Source organism: Coturnix japonica, chromosome 2 (genome assembly GCF_054131305.1).
Source record: "Coturnix japonica strain WE chromosome 2, WE-NBRP24, whole genome shotgun sequence".
NCBI lineage: Eukaryota > Metazoa > Chordata > Aves > Galliformes > Phasianidae > Coturnix > Coturnix japonica.
The window spans coordinates 120,931,748-120,954,404 of NC_140664.1; the positions used below are offsets into that span (position 1 = coordinate 120,931,748).

Here is a 22,657-nt window from a genome sequence, read left to right on the forward strand (position 1 = left end):
AAAAAAACACACAAATCCAAGACCACTACAGAAGGGCACATTCATTGCCATTAGCAGAGCTTTGCCTATTGCTATGGAAGCAACATGATGCTTCCATATGATGATGAAAAAATACTTCCATATGATGATGTAAAGTACTGCCCCATCCTTACAACTATGGAAGGTGACCATTTAGGTCCATACTTCCCTGGAGAGGTAATTCCTTCCAGACAACTGAGTGACTTTCTCTTTTGGCAAAGAGGAATGCAGTCTGCCTGGGACTCGCATCATTCTCACTGATGAGGCATACAAACACTCACAAAACTAGAGTAATGATACATAATATATTTTCACACTGAAATCCTGTATATACTCAATGCTATGCATCTTCCTTCCCTGCAAAAATAAATAAACCAACAGGCAAACAAACAAATAAAATTCCTCTGATTGTGAACTTGCCTTATACTATACCTTTAAAGAAACTGAAAAGGTAGTAATATACCCCACTTTATAGGTGGAAAAATGAAGTACAGGTAGGGCAAATTACTTCCGTAAAGCTGCAGTGGAAATTGCTTTATCAAGAAACTGAGTTTACGGCTACAGAATGGAACCTTAGTCCAGGCTTTCCTATTTGTTTTGCAAACAAAGCGACAGATAGGGCATTGCCTGAAACATCGTTAAAATATTCACAATACAATTCAAACACAAATGACAAAAGCCAAAGAACAGCAGCTTAGATTTGGACATCTTTGTTTAGTTCTCCTATTTTACTTTTCCCTTCTGTGTCTGATCTCAATAAAGAACTAAACAGTCTCCCATTAACATTTCCATTTGAATCAGAAGCATTATTTCCCATAACAAATGAAAGCTCCCTAGAGGGGCTTTATTCAGATGCCAACTTTAACCTCACTCTGCTGTTGAGAGCTTGGGAAATCAGATCCCGAGAGTTTCTTTCAGCAGGGCAGGTGAATTCTGGACCAGGCATCTGCCATCTGCTGGTAATAGAAGCGCCCTTGGTGTTTAAGCAGTAGGCATTAACCTTTTTAATTGTTTTATTTTAGTTTTTACAACAATCAGCTCTCACTTTGCTTTGCTGGATTCCAGATTCTTTAGCTTAGAGGAAAGGCAAAAAATTTTCAGTGCCTGTTCTACTAAAGCTGGGAGTTCGCTGACAAAAAAAAAAAAAAAGTTAAATTAAAATTGCTAACATTTTTTGTTTCAACAATATAACATTTGAGTGAAGTGATGGACTTCCATTCACTGATGTTAATTCCCTTTTGCTTGAAGGGAAGAAGCATCACTGCAGATACAGTTTGCTCCTTAAAGAAGACAACAGAGGAATGGATTATTTTGTTACAAATGCTGACATTTCTGTAATAGTTTAGGAGGAAAAAGTGCTTCCACTTTCAGCTTTTATGTCATATACAATGAAATACGTGTCTGATAAAATCTTTCACAGAATATAGCTTCTCAAACCACGTGGGACCAGATAGGACAACTTCATGAAATGTTAGGCATCCTGCTAGATCTAAACCCAGACTTAAAATGCTAATTAGCTCCTACCAACAGAAATGTCAGAAGACAAATGTACAAGCAAAACCAAATAGAAAATGAAACTTAGTAGGGAAATACTGGTGGTAGGTGGACAGTTGGACGGGATGACCTTGGAGGTCTTTTCCAACCTTAGTGACTCTACGATTCTTGCATTCTCTATCATAGTATGTCATTTCAGATGAGGTAATTAGCCTAATCTTTCACAAACAGCCTCATTTTCAATAAGAACTTTAATTACAGATTGCCTTTGGAGAGAGAGATCTTTCCTGTGTAGTTAGAAAAGCCAGGACTTTTGCTACCACACAATTTTGCAAAACACACTGTGTACACAGATAAAAAGAAGTAGGCATAAGGTTCTAAAAGTCAGTGCTTTCTATCACATTCCCAGCATAGTGTTTTTCTCATTTACAGAATTATAAAGTGCAACTGTAGACGTGCTATTAAAATAATCACAAAGTATGTAAGAATGTGTGCTTTTGTTTTAATAGATTTTACGAACATTGGAGTAGTAAAATCGGGTCAAATCAACCAGAAATCTGCTCCTTTGACTATTAGAGCATTTTTAACAGTTGAATGATTTACTATATGAAGATTTCTGCTGGACTTGCAGATGCCAATGATCAGCCAAACGTGACCACTGAAAAATATAAGAAATAAGTTCTATAAAAAATGGTTATGTGTGATATACACTAAAAACTCTGCTGGGTACAAGTCCTTGCAGTCCAGATTCCTTCCTTCCTGCATCCCTCATTCCTCTACAACTCTTTTGGCAGTGGGATATCATGGTTACACCTATAAAACACTCAATATTTTTACAGGAAAAAAAAAAAGTCATCAGCACAATCAAATCTTAGTTATCTGAGCAACTTCTCATTGAATAAATTAAGGAGCAATCTCAAATTGCTTTTGAAGAGGATACTGAAGATTTCTTCCTTTCTCATAGAGATAGCATTTCCATACATCTACTGTGTAAGTATATATGCATACATGCTGATGCAGTTTGGTAACTGTAATCTTTCTCAGTACAATACATAATGATTGCAGTCTCACTTCATCCAACCCCATGCAGAGCAGTAAGAGAACCAGTGTAAGACATTTTCCAGTCCAAATGTGGACTCAGACTTTCTTTTATTTTTATCTAGGAAATAATGAGCAAATAGTTCCCGTGGAGCTGTATGCTTCACCATCTCTGAGTAATAAGCAAAATCTGTCAACAAAGCATTTGGGAATTTTCCCTTGTACACGCATATTACAGCTAAAATGAAAACCAAAGACTTATGAGGAAAGGAACTGGAACTCATTCAATTAAATAATTCCTCAGTATTTAATAACCTGTTCCTTAGCTGTGCAGGCAGCAACTCAAGCCTCTTTTTTCCACTCAGAGGCACGCTCCTTTTAACTGCAGAGGTAGTTTTTGCCATTTTTGGTGTCTACCTATCTATTTATTACAGAGCTTCTCATTACAAAGAACGCACCACGGCACAGAAAGAACGCGACGGATACAAAAAGTCTGCAAAGAATACAAAATATTTTTAAGATATTCCTATGAATGTGATGAACAATATCACTGAAAAAATCAGAATCTACAGTGTAGAAAGCAGCCCTTACAGAAAAGTCTCATTAGATATCCACAACCTTTTCATTACAGCAATGAAATGTTCTTAACATAGTTGCCCACCCATGGCAGCACCCAGCAGTTGCTGTCTCCCAACATCTTCTCTCACACATCAGCCCACAAACTCACCCCCATGGTTCTTACTTCCCCAGCCTTTATATGTATGGTACTCATTGCCACTCATTGTGTATTCTTCACTTACTAGTACAACATTCATCTTCCCATCCAGCTCATTTCTCTATCATCACCACTAACTCTAGAAAATATGATGTCATTTCTGTCCTCGACAGCAAATAGTTCTGTCTCTGAATTGAAATGATGGAATACTCACCCCCGGACCTGCACCTGAGCTGCAGCAGTGATGTTGATATGAAGGTTAACTAAATTGCTGGTGGAATTAATCTTGTTAGAACTGGAAAAGATTTGTACAAAGGTTAAAAAATAAGTTTTTTTGGAACAGAACTCTACACTGTTATAGATACAGAACTGAACACCCACAAGGCCACAGTTAGGAAGTGGTGCCACTGGACTTTATATAACACAGGGCTTGTTACTGCCATTCCTCAGACTTTTTTGGGAGATCTGTATTTCAGTCTGATATCATTTGAGCTTATTGCAAATTTTAAAACAGAATCAACTCAAACTCCCTTTAAAGAATCCCATGCATAGATAACATGATACAAATTTATTTGATTCAGAATAGAATTTAAGTTTCCTTGTTCAACTTGGCTATCTGTATGGACAGGAATATTCTAACTGAATACAAGGCTGTTTCATGCATTGGAGGAGGAAATGTTAATGAACAAGGTGGGCTTTGTTATAACTATATTTGCTTCTATGACTCTCCAAACTTGTGACTTCTGAATAACAGTCTTTAAAGAAAGAAAACAACAACAAAATCCTTATTAGCAAAGGTAGTTTCACTTCACACAGCCATTTATGTGAGTATTGACCATACATATAAAAAACAATTTGCAGGGTCAAATTCATGAAGACACTGAAAAAAATACCTAAGAGATTTAGAATGTATTTAATTATAGGATCAATAACAGTAAGTTAGGAGGTTTTACTCAAGCAAGCATGGAAGCACTTCCTTGTTTCATGGAGACTAAGTGTCTATTGCTGTCACAGTTTACTGTTATCACATCTGGGTAGCATCAGTCAAATGGAAACACTCAGAGGAGGCCAGCATTCCCAGTGACTGACTCCTGAGAAGGAAAGGGCAGCAGTGCTTTGATCCAGGCTTTCTGGTTACAGATTGCTAAAATTAGGAGCAGCTCTAATTTGTTTGTAAACTAATGCAGATTCCCCTCGAACATGAGCTGAACTTTTGATGTAATCCTCTTACAGTCATTTTTTGAGCTGCAGTCAACATCTAAAATTTGCTTTTAAGTAAAAGTAAAAATAAAAAATGACTGGACTATTAAGTTGCTAGTATAATTTTTTCTCCAGTTTCTATTACAATACTACTTTCCATTGAGTTAAAATAGAGATTTTGATCACATATATTTAGTATTCAAATTCAGTTTGTGTATCACGGTATTAGAGAGAACGAAACAGTTTAAGTAAAGGTGCCGTGACATCTCTCTTGCTAAGGGGTATATAATGCCTACGAAAATCCACACCAGAAAATAATCCATTTTAGCTCCTTTCATTAATGACCTGATGATGAACACTGCTATGGAGTAGGAACCCACAAGACAGACATTATATATATTTTCTCACTCCCTCTGGAGGTGCCCATGACTGGGTGAGCATGGCCTCAGCTTGTGGCCCAGACAGCTGAGACCTGCCCGGGGACCCCTTCATCTTCTGTGGCATTGCTGTGCACTTCCCAAGTTTCTGCACATCCTTTCCCTCCAGGGTTACATTCTGAAAACATGACTTAAACATTTTAAATGTCTCAGTTATTTAACACAGGGAGCATGATCAAGGCCCTCATTAAAGGCCAGACATTAGCAATTAAGTCTCTGAGTGTGGGGCAGCGAGGGCCCCACCAGGAACTCCGGTGTATATTTGATGAGGACAGGGGTAGCAGAAGCCCTGTAACCTACTGAAAAACTCCCATGTTTTGTGTTTGCTGTGATACCAACGAGCCTGACCTGTGCTTCTTGGCCCCTCTCAGAAAAGGACTGCTCAGCAAAAACCAGAATATTTTCCAGCAGTAATATTTCATCCTCAAAAATGGGGAGTAAACTAATGGAAAATGACAGATTCACATGAACTGAACTAAAATAGTTTTTTTCTCATCAGGACAGTAACTTCAACTAGGTAGTCTATAGAAAATGAAGCATTTGACTATAAAGAAACATTTTCATGCATGCTGAGGCAGCAAAAATCGGGTAATTTCAATTTAAAAAGATAAAGAGTAAATCTAAAAATATAGATATAAAACAACTGAAAACATTTTTAAGAACTGGAAATATTGCAAAACTTATTTTAAACAAAAAAGAAAAAGCACTGAGCTGATTTTAACCACATAGAATCCTCAGACAGCTCTGAGACAACTGTATCTAACAAGTTAAAAGCCAACAAGGCTCTAAAAATCCTCCTGAAGAAAGCTACCATAGGAAGGCCCATGAAATACCTACTGATGCTGAAGAGTTAAACTTCTTATATGTTGAACTCCAGAGATAAACAGGAATTAAGAGTTTACATAACCATGCTCTTGATAAAACTTCTAACCTTTTTATTTGCAGCTCAAAATTGATGCTGAAATCTGAATTCTCAAAATGCTGAACAGAAAACCGGATACCTGTAGAGAACTGGTGAAGAAACAAAATCAAATGTTAGTTGATCTTTTTGCTTTGAGAAAACATTATTGTTTAATGTTGAGCCTCACACACTTATGTAGGTTACTGTTATTTTTTTCCAATTACTATGAAATAATGTAATTTTGTTGTTTTCGGGAAAAAAAATACCGTCCTGCCTGTGTACATTGCCAGATGGAAAACTTGTACAGAGAAAAGACCAAGTGGAAGACAGCAGCAGGCTCCTGAGAGCACAGCAGTGGGCCCTTCTCCACGCAGTCTTTGCTGTACATTGCCAAGACAGAAGAATTAACAGCTGTCTGGCACCTCTGCACTGCTTCCATCCATGCACGCCTTCATCGCGCTCTCCAAGTCTTCCCTCTCTTGTCTCTGTAACAGAGGCAGGAGCTGCATGCCTTAGGTGCTGCAGGACTGATGGATCACCTTTTCCTTTTAGGGGCTGAAGCAGAAGAATCACAATATTTTGATTTGATTTGGGTTTTTACACTGCAGCTTCTAGCAGCCGTAATTCCACTTAGATGAATAACACTTCAAAGTCATCCTTGCAGTTGAGGTTACCACAAATTACAGCTTGTGGCCACAGAAGGCAGAGTGTAAAACACGCAGCTCCCCAAACTAAAGGGTGTAAGGGCTTCCATCCGTGCTCCCCTGTGTTTAAATAGACCTCAAGTCTAAAAATCCACTTCTTCCTTGTGCTGATAATTTCCATTTGCTTTGCAAAACAGTCATGGAGTAACAAGCTAATTCAAGGGCAAATGGAATTACAGGGCTAGACATAGAAGGAATATATATCAGCATATGGTGGGGTCTCTACAGCCCTCTTGTCAGACACTGTTACAGCCCTGGTATGCAAGTGGCAGAGGAGGAGGGGGAGATGCCATCTGTCCTCCACGTTAAATTAATAAAATTGTACTGCAATGTTTAAATTAATCTTTTTAATTGCCTCATTTCAGCTGCATATGTTTTGAATCTGTTCATTTTTGAAATGTGAATTTTGCATTGAGGCTGACAGCAAAGTACACAGTCTGTAATCTTGTACAACTTCCCCTCCCTCTTGCCTCCCATACCGCCTGACGGTGAAATTTCCTGCCAGATAACTTGCAGAAACGCTTTTCTTTAAAAAAAAAAAAAAAAAAAAAGATGGTTATGTATAACCCTTTTCTCCATGGGAAGAAATAGCCTTTCTGAGAAAGTCATAAAAAGGCACCAGGAGTGAGGACATCAGTTCTTCATCTCTGTCAATGTCTGATGGATTACAGAGGATAAAAAGAACCTGACACGCTTCCATGGCATATGCAAGGCAGCACTGTAAGCAACAGGACACAGCAAAAGCTACGGACTTTTGTTTCGGACCAACATTCAACATCATTGAAGAGGAGGAGGGATTTTCCTCTGTGGGTGACATTTCATATTTTTAAGAAATTTAAATTTTTTCCAAGCATTATTTTGTGTTAAATCTTTCATCATTTTCCCCTCTTTTCTCACTTGCAGCAGTGGATCACTGAATATAAGTCCATCTGCTAAACGAGACTTACTTCCTTCAATTGTCCTACGTTATCACTGAAAGAAGGGCAAATTCAAACCTTTGAATTCTTATAATTTTAATATCGTGGTCAGAGCTAATCTCTCTTTTGGGAAGCAAAATCTTTAAGATGAAAATAGAGTGCTCATTAAATTTAGCAGGAGATGAAGAGCTGACTTGGAATACAGATATAAGATATTTTTATCAAGCTTTTTTGAGATTATTTCAACAACCATTTGATATTCCATTCAACTTTAAGAATACATTATGATCTTCTTAATCCCTGTCAAATACTGACTTCAGCTTTTGTCTTACCATTTTTACTGATCAGATGAACCAAAGATTCAATCTTCCTGACCTAACAGAGCAGGCATAAACTGCAGTTTTGATGATCTATTACACCTCTAGTGCACCAGGTTTAATCCCTTATTTAATAGTGAAACACAGTCCTACTGTATGAGTCTAATGAGATGCAGATGTTGCCTTTGTGGAGTAGTACGACTTTGTCAGTGTCAAGTAGTCCTTGACACTGCAATGAATAAGATGCTCACATGCCCTGGCTCAAACCTCACTGAGGCCAAAGGAGCTGAATTTGCTTGAAAATGTACCCTAGCAGTCACAGGGGCTCCTTATTTTAGTAGGAAATTAGTTTTATTGGAATAGTTTAAACTTATTTACATTTTTCATGTGAAGTCGGTTTCATTAAAATCATAAAACCAACTTGCTATGTTAAAAACACGATGAAATACATGACATTTCTGTTACTACTGATAATCTCAGTTTGTTAATATTTAGCAGCACCCAGGAGCATGACGAGAGACAGACAGCTAGATTTTCTCCAAGTATCTTAAAGAGCGCATTACAAATAAAGCCTCTGTGTTCCTGAAGAATCAGGTTGGTACATACCAAGAAATAACCAGTGGGAAGTAAATGATTTTAATGTTGTGGAATTTCAAATATTCAGAGATATAGCAATTCTGATGGCAATGTTGAAGAGATGTCCTATAGCCTGCTGCAGTAATATCCTATGGGGTTCATCACAAAATTCTGACATAATACCCATAATAAGAAATTAATCTTAAAGAGTTGAAGAATTCCAGGGTTCCAGGGTGCTGAAAAGTCATTACAGTGAGTCAATAGTTAAGAGTTTCAGGAATGTTTGATTTTGACCTAACCCTCCCTTCCCCCTCCCTCACAACTTCCAGAGTCCCCTTTTGACTGAGTATTTTCAGAATAACTGATCTGCTGCCAAAGTAGAATTGTTTTGTGAAATTGGAAATGGATCAGAGCAGCCTTTCATGATTTATGCAATTTGTATGAAGGGTTAGTATTTTGCTGTTGGAAGTACATTTGCCATCATAAATATGTTTGGCTGAAAAAGTTCAAGTCCTTTCACCTTTACTAAGCTTCCAGGAGAACTGGTTTCAAAGACAAAGTCAGGCTTTACCAACTATACTCAAACACTTCTGCCATCTGGCTTCGTGATGCTCTATCTTCACATGCCAGATTTCTTTCTCAATTTCGTGAAAGCCCTTTGTTATAAAACAGAATATTCTTAAACATTTGGGGAAAAAAGAAGTTATGAATCCTGCTGTTTTATTCTGCTACTCCTAAGTCTCTCTTTATGAAATATTTTGTTTAGGAATATTAATATTGCATTTATGGCCTTCCTAGCACGGATTCTGAAATAAAACAGAATTAGTTTACACTGTAAGAATTGATAAGGAGACAGATGAGAGTAGAACTGCTTCAGTGTCTACCAAACAATATAACTGCCAGCAGTTTGTGTCTGGGATGATGTAATAACAGGGCTTTGGACTCACAGGGAGGAGCAGAGAAGCTGTGGTTTAACATCTCCCCACTCAGACCATTGCTTGTGTCTAAGACAAAATGCAAAACAAAAAGGATCTGATAAACAATGGCAGTTGTAGCCTCTTGTGTTCTGACTCCCTTTCCTCTTCAAAACCCTCTCAACAATCATCCACAAGATTCTTGACCACTTTTGCCTGTGTCCTGCTCTGAACTGTTTGTCATGAAGCAGGAAGAGGTGATGACAATAGTGGAACGGACAGTACTTTTTTTTATCTCAACTTATATGTTCAATCCTCTTCTGCTCTCAATCTTTATTCATTATATAACTCTGATTATGTCTGGAAACAATGCTACCAAGGTACCACCTAAAAATATGCAGTATGATTTATGAGTAGATATCTTAGGAAAGTGTTTGGAATGACATTTGTAACTTGAAGGAAAATCTGACTCCAACCTCCTATTCACAGATGTGAAACACGATATAAACTGATAAGAGAATGCTCACACACTCAAGATTAGAACCAGCCTAAGGAAGCTGCCACTTACTATACACATCTTATATATACTATATATATATATACACATCTATATACTATACAGACAGAATAACAAAAGGCAGAAATAAACATTATGTACATTACAGACTGCGATTCCCTTCACTTCATAATGGTGTAACTTCTGTGACTTAAACTGAGTGACACTTACTTTCTTCAGAGTATGTGAAATGGCAACATAAGGCAATATTATAACACGAGCTCTAACATCATTAATCTTTTAGAATGGCATAATTAATTTTTCAGAAGCACAGCGCTGCTTCTTATTGCACCAACAATTTCCTGTCCAAGTAAATAATTTGGTTAGGTGCTGTTTATTCGGACACACACTGCTAATTGAATAGTTTTCCATTTACTTTCCTTTAAAATTCAATTAGATAAAAGTCAGGACATGCATCTGGTTTTCCCTTACATTTGCGCCAGCCACCATGGGGTTCCCAAGATCACAAACCACCATTCTAGTTTCATTTTCCATCTTGTAATCACAGCTCAACACACGCAGTGCCTGCAACAAAAGGACACCAATAAGGAGGTCAGAGATCACAGTGAAATCCATCCAGTTGGGAAAGTGATGCCTTTCGGACTGTGACATTTCTTTTGATTTCAGATCCCTGCTCAGTGCACTACAAAAACATTTAATTGGTTATTGTCAGACAATGGTGAAAACTGATGCCAGGGAAAAACAAACAGGGAAGTTTCCCAGTACCTTTAGGGCGATGATGTGACCACTGTATTTCTAATTCTAACACACCACTGTTGCTGTGAATCATTCTTATGGCCACAATGACTTATAGCTCAAAAAAAAAAAAAAAAAACCCTGAGAGGAGCAGGCTTTGTGCTGATTGTAATACATGTATTGTCTGTCATCAGAAGTCTCTGTAATGAATATCTGGAATTGGGAGAACTTCGTTACCCGCCGAGTCTAGAATTTTATTTTAAAATCTATGGTAAAGTTCTTAGATTAAATATTTCTCTAATAACATAGACCATAACTTGTGTTTATAATTTAGCAACAAAGGAAGTAGATTTCTACTCAGGTAATTTTTCTTTAAAGCTCTTAATGCAGAATGTGTCCCATGGGTTTGCTTTTGTCTTTCAACCCTTGATAGTCTTTATAGATGGTTGTTCCATCTTTATAGAAAACAGTACAGAAGGAGGAATAGGATAGTGGAAGGAGATAGAGAGTAAGATAAATAAGAGGAAATACTTAAATTCATGGGTAGAATAAACTAGCTTTGTAAAAGCAGAATGCAGCTAGAGTTACTGCTATAACACTGTCCTCCCGTTTGTGATTCTCACAGATTAAGCAATACATGCAGGGTCCTGCTCCATATACAAAGACCTGGAAATCTCTAGACACTGACTACTAATTCATTCCTAATCTGTAAAAGCCACTGTGGGTATGCTGATCTTATCGCTTCCTGAGGCTGAAAGAGAAGATAAGGCATATCCTAAAAGGAGCCTATGTGAATCACACCTTCAGTGCACACCTTTTTTATATTGACAGTTTTACAGTTTGTTAGGAGGAAACAAAAAGCCTTTTACACAGCATGTTCAGTGAACTGATAGCCGTTCCAAGCCTCTCTACAGGAGGGAGGTAGCTGTTCCAGCTAATTAGAGATGGCTGGAAAATTGTTCATTTTAAATTGATTTGTGGGTTTATTGTTTTATTTCTGACCTTTTAATTTTTATTTTTTTAATTAATGTTTAAACATTTAACACAGATATTCATTTACATCTTCTACTTTGCAGTTTCTTCATTAATAGCATATCATACACGACTACAGAGAACATCAGCCCTTATCACACAACTGTCATCTCTTTAAAGGTAACCAGTTAGAAGAGTTTTGCAAGTATGTTTTCTGCAACTTAGAGGCAATGCTTTTAAACCAGAAATTATTAATAGAACAGAATTTGTATGAATGGAATTACAAAAACTGATTTGTGCAGCATAAAGATGCGGCAGAGAGAGTGAGAATTTCTTTTGCCTTCAGTTTTCCACTGATCACCTTTCTGAGGTGGTTAAATGCGCAACAGGAAAAGGAAACAGGAAGGTAGTAAGCAAGGGACTGACACACCCAGAACTGTTAATATCAGTGATCCCATACGTAACTCAGCCAGATGGAAGGCTTTGCCACAAAGCCCTTCTACCTGTCACTGGTAGCAATTTATAACTTTATAGCCACACATGGTCTTTTTGGCAGTCTTGAGCAGAAGCAAAATCCCAACAATTAACACGTGTGCTCCCAGGGAGCATGTTAACTAAAAAAATGATTGGCTGCTCTACGTCATCCAGGCAGCCTCCAAACTTGAAATGCTTCCTGGTGGTCTTAGTGATGAATTACTAATTGATGCCAGAGTAGTTAAGCACAACAGGCTGTGGAGTAAAACACCTCCACTCCTTTCTGGATCAACGCTTTCCAATCTCATCTGAGCAGAAGTGGATGGATTAGGTACCAGGTGCCAGAGTTTATCTTCAATCTAACTGATTTAGTAGAACTAGTGTTTGTTATCAAAAGGTTCAAATTATGTCTCATCTAGCCAGTCACCATCTACTGATTCTTACCGTAAGATTTTTCCAGTAATATAAGAAAGTTGAACATCTTTTTCCTATTTTAAAAGAGTATTATAGTATAATATAGAAATACGTAGGGCTTTAGCTCAGAGCTTATTCAATGCAAATTAAATCTGGCTGTAATCTGAAACATTTGTGACACATCTGACACAATTGTGCCAAAATATATAATGTTTTTGGTGTGGAACAAATACTTAATAGGGCTTTGTATTTGCCTGATTTATTAATTATTCCATGAGGGTTTGGGCTCCAGTTGTTGCTACTAAGGGAGCTACGGGAGGACTGAGTTGCTCAGCATGGGAAACTTGTGCCGGGCAAAGAATTAGTGTACAGTATGCAGACAGCGGCTTCAGGTTCAAGCACACAATTATGCTATTGTAGCATAAGAACTTACCATACAGCAAGCATACGCTGCCTAAAGCCCACTGCTGGCCATGGAAATATCAGGTAATATAATGTGGTTATATTTTTCATTGCTGTTAATTCCAGTAATTCTATACCTCTTGCATATGACCAGTTATTGCAAGCCAACAGGCTTCCAGTAACTTGTAAAGCTGTGGTAATTTTCTCATTTACCTGGTATCTGGAGCTTCTAAGCATATCCACAGTATAACTAATGAATAACACATTTGATTTCATTGAAAGTCATTGTATTTCATTTACCAGTTTTTGACTGAAAGAAGTATCAGTATGTGCAAGACTAGCAAGACTTCAAAATCATATCTTTGACCTCAAACTTTAAGACCACACTCATTTGTCTCTCACTTGCATGTGCTCAGGTACATCTCTGCAAAATGCTACTCTTCCAATGCAGCTGCCCTTTCTAAGTATAATATGTTACATAATCGGGTCAAAGATAACAAGATAGTAACAACTGAGGATCATCAAACATTGCTTTTCATAAAGCCAAGAGAATTTTCAGTTACATTATTACATGTAATTCAGGTGACTTAGAGTAACCCAAGAAATTGTTTCCAAAAAAAAACAGGCTTTGTCCCTCAATTAGCCAGGTAAATCCAGAGAAGTCCCATATTAGTCTAACACCCGATATGAGTGCATCTACTTCGAAATGAAAGCAGTGTAAGAGAATGATATGGTTATAAAGATCCATCAGAAATGTACCGAGTGATTTGTTTGGCTCATTACACTTCATTTGTTCAGTTTCATTTGCTGATTATATCTCTGCCTTTAAGCAAGAAAGCCTTCAGCGTTGAGAAAAACAACTGTAAACACTGATACAATTAATAGTCAATAAAGTTCTCAGATGCAGGGCTTTAGGAGCATTATTGTAACTGAAAGACTGATTATATATGAAGATTATATGCTCTTTTTTGTTGTGTTCACAGAAGTTTTAACTGACACGGCAGTACAGAAAATCAACTGACTACATACAAGAGCCACCCCCCCCAGCAGAACGCCAATACATTTTAGCTGTGTTTTTGAAGAAAATTACAATAGCAATTTCTCTCCCAAATGAACATTTAAAAGGAGTCCTGAGCAACTTCTGTCCAGTCAAAATGAAAGATACGTGTGAATATGTGTGGGCTTTGGATTAACTGCCTCCCCTGACATCCTTGGTAATGGCCAAAAGAACAGCCAAAGATTCCCAAAGCGTAACAAAGGAAAAATACAACCAAGTGTAGCATATCAAAGAGAATCTTAGTTTTCTTTATGCCTTGTAGATCACAGCATGAAAAAATAGATGGTTCTGAGAGAATAAAAGCAATACAGCAAGAGGCCAGTCTTTGCTTATTTGTGCACAAAAAATGCTTTTTAGAAGTGAAGTTTCTGAGTATTTCTGTATTATTTTTCTGTATCATCATCTTTAGAGACAACAGTAGATCTTGTCATTTTCATCTAACTGGGTTCAAAGCCCAGTAATAGAGATACTGACAGAAGGAGAGTAAAGAAATACCTTGTAAGTTACTGTCAACTTCCTTAAAAACATTTGCCTCCAGAAAGGAAATTAACTCACTTTCTCCCACTCTCACCCTTGAGGCCCTGCTGTGCATTCCAGGCACAGACAGAAAAAAAAAGAAAGTTCATGTTGCAACAGTCTGAGAGATTTATGTGCAGATGAGGTGATACAGACTTGCTGTCCAACAGAGAATACATGAACAAGTTGCTTGTTTGCAGGATAGTGTTTCGTCTTTGCTCTTAAAAACAAACAGACCCCATAAGGAAACACAGTGTGCTCAGCACAGCTCCATGGGACACGAGTCTACCACAGACCTTCTGTGAACGTTGCCACATTTTACATTATAACTGCCTTTTTATAGCACATACATAAGATAAAATAATTGATTTTTATTTACCTTGTTGTTGCGTTCAACCCCAGTGTAATCTGCTTCAGGTGGAATCTTTATATGCAGCTCAGCTTCATAGGCTCCTTCCCCATCATTCCTTGGATTTATTATGAGCACGACACAGTTTTCTTCTCCAATTATTAGCTGATCTTTATCTCTATGCAGAACATATGACTTGTCAGAAGTTCAAACATACACAATTATGATTTACAGCAGAAAGCCAAATTGCCCTCTTAGCATCTCTCTGGAAAATATTCTGTGAATACAGAGTAAAACTTTCTCATAAAAAGCGACCCCTTTGAAAAGCATGCAAGCACCTGGGAACGGGAGAGTTCCAGGGAAAACACCCACCATGGACAGAGTAGATGACTGGAGAGCTTGCAAGTTAGTTGTACACAGCTTCAGAGCCTCTCTACTTTCTAACCAGTGACAACTATCAAGTGGAAGAAACATGCAGTGGCACTGTGCCCTTTGCTTTCACAGTTGTCCACTGATTTTGATGGCACAGACAGATAACTGCCAGAGGTCTCCCTCTTCTCCTGCTTGGCATATTTCTCCCTCTGTAAGAGGAATGGTTGCCATGTTTTTATTTTTATTTTTTTTCTGAGATTCATTTATGTCATTTACGACACAGACCATTCAAGAGAATTGTGTCCCTAGTTCAGAATTACTGACATACTGAAATCAGTAAATTTAATGGCTATTTTAAACAGCAGTTGGTGTTATCTCCTGGCATTCAAAAAAAATAGTACCACTCCTAACACTTGCAAACTGCGTTTTCTATGGTAGCCTTTAAATATGATGAATACATCTGACAAAGACATAACTCTGTAACTATGTATTTCCCCACTGTTGGTTTCCTAAGTGAATTAGATGCACAAATTAAAGCTTAGAAATTAGGTAAGAATGAGCAGATACAGCACACAACAAAACCGTTTCATTTGGTTGAAGCACTTAGAAGAGTCTGGATTTTTATGTGTAGGATGGCCTATTTTGTTTAACTTACGGCAAAACAGAAAGGTGCAAGTCAGGAATGCACAAGTTGTCCTCCCCACAGTCTACCAGAATGTAAGCCTGCATGTCATTTAATAAAAAACAAACAAACAAAAAGATATCTTAAAGCTACTACAAGTTTCAAAGTCCAAATCACTTCATTAAATATCCCTAATTTATGTCTTAAATATCACTACAATTTTTCTCATGGTTAAATCTAGTTCTCCCTTCTAAAAGTTCCTTTCAAGATGAGTACTTCTCAAGACTATCTAGACCGTAAACTACATCTTCAGCAAAATAATATCTTCCAGGTCCTTTCCCAGAGTAACTGAGCCCACATCTTGTAAAATGCAATCAAAACTATGAACACACCAAAATTTTGGAAATGCTTTAAAGCATTGCCTGGTTCTATATTTATCTTCAATTTCCATTCTGAATTAATTAAATCCTTGTTGTGCAATTTCAGGGCCTGATACTCTTTAAAGGGAGATGAAACACATAATATTCCTAAATGTTTTCTTGTTTGTATACAGGATATGTTGCATGCAAATTTCATACCTGTTCTGTTACTGAGCTTCTCTGGTAATAATTCAGTATTGGCTTCACCATCAAGCTGTCTTTGAAATAGGATTCATCCAAGCTATAATTGAAGTTTATATTGATGGGAGATAATTTATCTCTAAATTCTGTTTCATCCTGTGAGTGACAATCAAATAATAAAAGAAGAATAATTATTTTGGATGAGTATGGTCTTATTTGGAAGAGTATGGTCTTATTTACTGAAGGTAAAAACACAATGCATTGACAGGTGCTGGCCAAAATGTGACTATTTGTAATTTCACTGTGAAAGCATAATGACCTACCATTAACTGGAATGCCCAGAACACACTGTCTCCATAGCTCCACATCTGGAAGAAGCAGGCTGAGCTGAGCAGACTCAACATTTTTTCTCTTAACATTTGCCTAACATGAAGCTACTTAAAAGACACACAGAACAAATTGGTATCAGCTATTGCCCTCCTTTAGTTTAGAACGGAGAGAAGGTATGTGTAGATTTGTGGAGGTAATATTGTTGGTTTATTCCACAACCAATGATTTATATGAATTAGTGATGATAGAACACCAGTTCAGTTGTCTAGATTCTGTCTTACACATGGCTTGAGTCTTCTCCATTCCACCTCCCACTACATTTCTTGAACAAGCCTAGGAATGCACGTGAGGTAATTCCAGCTGCAAGTGAGTAACCAATAACCCTTTCTTCTTCATTTTCAAGTGCCGCAGTTTTAAGGTGTTTTTTTGTGGTTTTTTTTTTTATAGATATTTTAAAATATTCAAAATATATGAATTTTAGGTCAATACAATCCTTTAACATATTTGTTGGAATAGAACTGTCATGGCATTTAATGAGTTTAGTTGACTAAACTGTGAATACCATAAGAGAGAACAACCTTATACTTTTCTAAGAGGAGATGCACATTTAATCAAAATTCCTAAAAGAGCATAAAATTAATAATATACACAGAAAAACTGCACAAAGGAAGCCTTTCTTTTTTACTTTCAGTGACTGAAAGTGAATCAAATATTTTCATAGTAACTCTTGTTGATAAGAAGGATGGTCTGGACATTTATGCCAGTTCCTTCCCATCTCTCATTTGTATAATGTTGGGATCTAGCACCTGTGTAAAATGTTCTTGCTATTCAAATGGCTTCCCTTCTTTACAAATCTTCTTTAATCCCTGATACTACTCAAACAGTCCAAACTATTTTAAACTTACTCTGAGATAAACAAGAAAGTCCTGGCAATAGAGCTTCTTCTGTCTTTCCATCACGATGGAGAAATAATGATGTGACTGATGATAATCAAAGAAGAGAGTCCTTTTAACAGCTCCTTTCTGTTTCAATGAATCTAATTGCAATTCACCTTTCAGGACTACAGGATACAAGTAAATTGAACATTTATTTATTTAACACAGAAAGAAAAACAGCAAGCAATTCATTATATATATAGTTAATAACCAACATTAATATTACAAATGACAAAAAAAGGCTTCCAAGTAAAACTAGACCATGGCCAAGGTCTGTTTAGGAGCACACTAGTTATTGATTCAAAGCATAGAACACGTATAGCTTCAATAAAACCATAACTTTATTTACATGCCATGTGTGTACTGTACAGGAATTCTGGTTCTTTCCTTTTTTCCTTTTTCTTTTTCTTCTTTTTTTTTCCATAACAGAATTTTCTCCAACTGGGTAAGATATTGGCTTTATCTATAAAATGGCTTAACAGAACAAAAAGCCTTCAAATGAATTGTAAAAGCTTTGTGCCTGTGTGTGTGTAAACGTTTTTTTTCCTACCTCAGGAGGACTGCACTCCTAGCAACATTCAAGGCATAAGAGAAAAATTCTGAAATTAAGTGAGGCAGAGAAAATTATAGGAATATATAAAAGATCTCTTACCTATATCATCTGAAATACTTTGGCCTTCAAATGCTGCACAGACTCTTACAGTAAAACTAGATATAAAAAAGAAGTAATTGTTAGTAGAAAGAGAGCTGATGTGGAAACTAGCAATTCCAAAATCATACCTCCAAGTTTTTCTTTCCTTTTCTTAAAATGATGCTCACTACAATCTGTGCTAAGGCACCTAACCATACACCCTAAGACAGAATGTAGCCCTGGCTTCTCTAATACTCTGAATAACCTAACAGGAAAGATATGAAGAACTTTTCCACAAATCCTAGAAACAACCAATAGAGATCACCCTTCTAATACCGCTGGCAAAGTTGGGTTCCATATTCTGAGCTTTAATGAATTACCTTTACATGAGGCTGTCTGCAGAAGTTCTTTCTGCTTCATCGTGGTCCAGTAAGAAAGACCTACATGATTTCAAGTGGGTGCAATTCAATTCAAACACATCAACTGACTTGATCAATTTTTGCTTCTCGTATTGTATTCAATTCTCCTAAGTTTTGCAGAGCCACGCTGAAGCACAGATAAACTACTTATTCAGGTTCATTATTTAGTACACTAATTCAACATGTAAGGTTTATATGTTTGTTTTTCATTTTCTTGTTCACAGTCTACAGCAAGTTTTTTCTAAGCCCACTAATATGTGTGACACAATGACAACTGTGACAAGCATCGTATCAGCCATAATGAATCCCAAATAAAAATAATATTTTCCTGATTCTAGAAAAGGTACAATAATCCACGTTCTTCATATTTTACACTTCCTGAAACCGTTCTGGTGGGAGGTTCCCTTTCATTCTAATTTTGCAATGTCAGTCAGTAGACACTTTAAACAAGTTGCACAGCTGGCTAAGACATACAGAAATCTATCCCACGGGACTGAGGAATTCTTTGCCTGTTGGAGTTTCCCTATTAATTGTTTTCATATGTAGAATACAAGCTTGTATCAACTAAAGAGAAAAATTAAAGCATGGAAAATAGCAGCTGGTCTTCAGTCATTTTGTAATACAAACTAAATCTTCAGGGAAAAGTATTTTAGAATGAAGCAGACAGAAATTAAATTATGCTCCTACTAAAAGTCTTGTAGATATGAACCAAACACCTTCTTACTTACTGTAAACAAAAGTGAAAACTAATGAAAAAACTACAAGTTAAAGGAGCACGACTTGCCTTTCTCCCTTTGTTTTTAAGCAATATCTTATGGCAAGAACACATTTTTAACTGAGGTGCTTTTATTCACTTCTCTCATGCAGAAGAAGAAAAACATTTTTCTCCAAGCAAACTTGTCAGTACATTTTATTTAGAAATCCTATCCCATATGGAGAGAAGAGTTCTTAAAAAGATCTGGAGCCATATCATTCTGCTGAATGCAATGCAAGTGACCTCCTTGTAAGTGTTGTAAAAGCATCTGTGTGGCATTAATACTATCAGAGAGATCCAACTGCATTACAAGCATTTAGATTTGTAACCCATCATAATTTTTTTTCAATTATATTTATATTTTGAATGCACTTTACCTTTTCTAGGTTAAATGCTACTGTGGCAGAGGGTTTCTCTTTTAAGGATACATCCAACACTGACAGGTATGATGCATTCCATAGCTTTGTTCTGACTGAAGACAGCCAGAAACAACAGCTACACTCAGTATGGTCCGCAGGACATCTTTTCCCTTCTACAAAGGACTGAGACCTCTCTTTCTCTAACAGAAAATGGTGAGATCACCAGCACTTTCACCACTTTCACTGTCACACTTCCTCAACAAAGATGTGTGTTTTGTTGGAAGGATGCTTCTGTGTTGTCAGTCTTAGCTGTATCATGTTTCATTCATCTAGAGACAGAATGTGAACTTGCAGCCTGATCCTATGAGACACTCAGCATTCTCCCATGCAGGTGGAGACTCAATATAACACAACTCAACTTTCCCCTACTTTGTTTAGAGAATCTGTGAAGTAGTGGGAGGTAATAAACATGACTTTGTTGCACTCACAGCATGCTTAACTGTTTGTGTGTTCAAAAAAAAGCTGCACGAAAAACTCAAAGTAGAAAGTTATTTTAGAAAGAAGAGAATGCTGAGGATGTTTTTTTTGTCTAATCATGGACTTACCAGGCCACCAAAAGCTGAGATCCAAGGGGCTGGCAAGTCTTGTTGTCTGGATTCACAATCATGGGGTTCAGAATGAGCAGAGCATTCACAGTCACAACAGGTCTGGCTCTAAGGGACAGAAATAAAGTTCACTATGCAGAGTAGAAGCACATAAGTACTAGACTGCAGCAGAGAAAACACTTCAGTGAGATGGCCCCAAAGAATCTCTAAATGTAGAGTTACTTGGGAAAAAAAGGCTTTAATAACACTGCTCCTACCCAAAATTCTTGTTGTTTTTGGCAGAAACTATGACAGGTCCTTACCAAGACATTTTCACAGTTCTTCACAAAAAAGCACAGGTTAAGAGCAGACCGTATCAGTGACACAGTATGCTGCACTTCACAGTAGGCCTGTCCTGGGATATGGGCACATCAGAGACATTGCATCACAGCAGGATCTCACAAGAGGCCAGAGCTGCCCCGTGGGATTCACAGCAGCCCTTTGGCTGTTACTTTATGAACGGCCAGATTCGTGTTTATCCATGAACACTGACATAAGCAGACTTGCTATCTCTTGCTTTAGATACTTCAAAAATAAAAATGAAGACGATGCTGTTAAAATAGAAGCCGTTCTAGAATTATCTGAAGCCAATAATGAAGTAAATTCTGACCCAGAATCATGACTTGAGACAACTGACTTTGTAAACCATGAATAATCAGCACAGAAAATTCTGCTGAGTATGTGAGTAGATGGTTGTGGTGATGGAAAACAACCCCCTGAAAAACAAGCTGCTATTGAGTAATCAGCTAATCTGTTATGGAGAGCAATGAGAGCAATTCAAAAGAGAAATGAAAACAAAATTCTGGGTTGTTTTGGTGGTTTTTTTTCTTTTTCTTTCTTTTTCTTTCTTTTTTTTTTAAGACAGCAATACTCTCTTACAGTAACTTACATAATTCTGGCAAAAATAGCTTACAACAGTTACTTTCATCATATTTTAATCCACAGTTGAGTCTCTAAAATCTCTTTTCAGCACTGCTTCATCAAGGTACTAAAAAAATAAAATTACTGTCTTCATTCCTGTGCTAAAGGGAAAATGCTTTTTTTTCAAGCAAGTTTCCACTAATAAATCTATTTCTCCAAACTGACAAGTTACGCATTTGATACACTCTGGCCAGGAAACAAAGATTGAGGGCTTCTTGCTTGCTATTGGCTTTCTTAAATAGAACACATTTTTATTGCTACTGCTACTGCACACTAGATCTAACTCTCCACTTCAAATCCTGTGCTGTCACCTTTGCCACTGCAAAAGGATGCAGTGCAAAACATTTGCGTGATTCCAAAATACAGCAGTAGGAAAACCAAGTCTACTCATTGTGTTGGATACCGAGAGTTAAAACAACACCCTGGTTTACACAATTCTTCAGCTTTGACAAATATTCATCTGGGAAACTGAACAACAGGTTCTGTTGGGAACACCAAAGAGAAGACAGGGAAGAATCTGGAAATATCACTACACTGCTGCACCAATGGACGGCGAATGTTAAAATGCAAAGAACTGTCTGCATGTGTGGATTAATACAGCAGCAGCAGATTTTCATCTATGGATCTGGTAGCTCTACTTTACACTCATGCTCAGATAGTGCATTTACTGAAAACCAGTAATCAGCAACAGCTTTGGAAATCTGCAGAGTAGGATCTCATACATCTACTCCAAACCGAGGTTAAAGCAGTGACTTTATTTCTATTAAATCATTTCTTAATGTTCATGAGCTCCAAAGAGGCAACAGTGACCTGAAAATCCAGATTGCTTACTAGTACCATTCTCCAAAAAAGGAATTAATTTTCAGCGTTGTCCCTTATAAATTTCTCTCTCATGAGCTGTACTGAGGGCTTCTGATTCTATAGAGCTGTGTGTGAGGTTGCTTTAAAGGTAGAAAATGCACTGCTTTCTCTTGTTGTGAATCAACAGTGTTTGTTGTCCATAGGCTGTTTCATTTATCATCCATAATCAGCATCTTTTACACACTGCACCAGGGAAACCTAGAAATGTGACATTTGTTCATTTGTAGACCTCCCACTAAGGCTGTAAAACTACAAACGCTTCGTATTGATCACATACATACCTGTAAACAACTGCTTTTCCAGCTCCAAATGCACCTACAATTAAATCTGGAAAAAGAAAGCAGCTTCAGAAGAACAACATAAAAAGCACACATACATTTTTTTTCCAGCTTAAATCAGACTACTTACATTTAGAGTCATCGAATCATACAATTCAGTAACATGAAACAAACATGAAATTCCTACTTTCTAGGTCTTTTCTTTCTTCCTTTTTTTTTGGTCAACACTGTATCTGAAAGGAAATGTTTCAATATTGGCAGATGCTGACACATAATTATCTTTACTGCATCCAGAATCAGTTCG

The 22,657-nt window shown here is 37.2% G+C and overlaps 1 protein-coding gene across 1 annotated transcript in view; it reads right to left on the minus strand.

Annotated features, from left to right (window-relative positions):
* The window catches only part of ITGA8 (integrin subunit alpha 8), an 84,519-nt gene that overhangs the window by 28,405 nt on the left and 33,457 nt on the right, over nucleotides 1-22,657 (minus strand). The window contains exons 14-23 of the mRNA XM_015853426.3: nucleotides 22,357-22,402; nucleotides 20,255-20,362; nucleotides 18,139-18,194; nucleotides 17,457-17,611; nucleotides 16,240-16,377; nucleotides 15,695-15,762; nucleotides 14,698-14,845; nucleotides 10,220-10,312; nucleotides 5,834-5,913; nucleotides 3,480-3,560 (exon numbers count right to left, since the gene is read on the minus strand). Of these exons, the coding sequence (XP_015708912.2) occupies nucleotides 3,480-3,560; nucleotides 5,834-5,913; nucleotides 10,220-10,312; nucleotides 14,698-14,845; nucleotides 15,695-15,762; nucleotides 16,240-16,377; nucleotides 17,457-17,611; nucleotides 18,139-18,194; nucleotides 20,255-20,362; nucleotides 22,357-22,402 (973 nt within the window). The remainder of the gene's footprint in view (nucleotides 1-3,479; nucleotides 3,561-5,833; nucleotides 5,914-10,219; nucleotides 10,313-14,697; nucleotides 14,846-15,694; nucleotides 15,763-16,239; nucleotides 16,378-17,456; nucleotides 17,612-18,138; nucleotides 18,195-20,254; nucleotides 20,363-22,356; nucleotides 22,403-22,657) is intronic.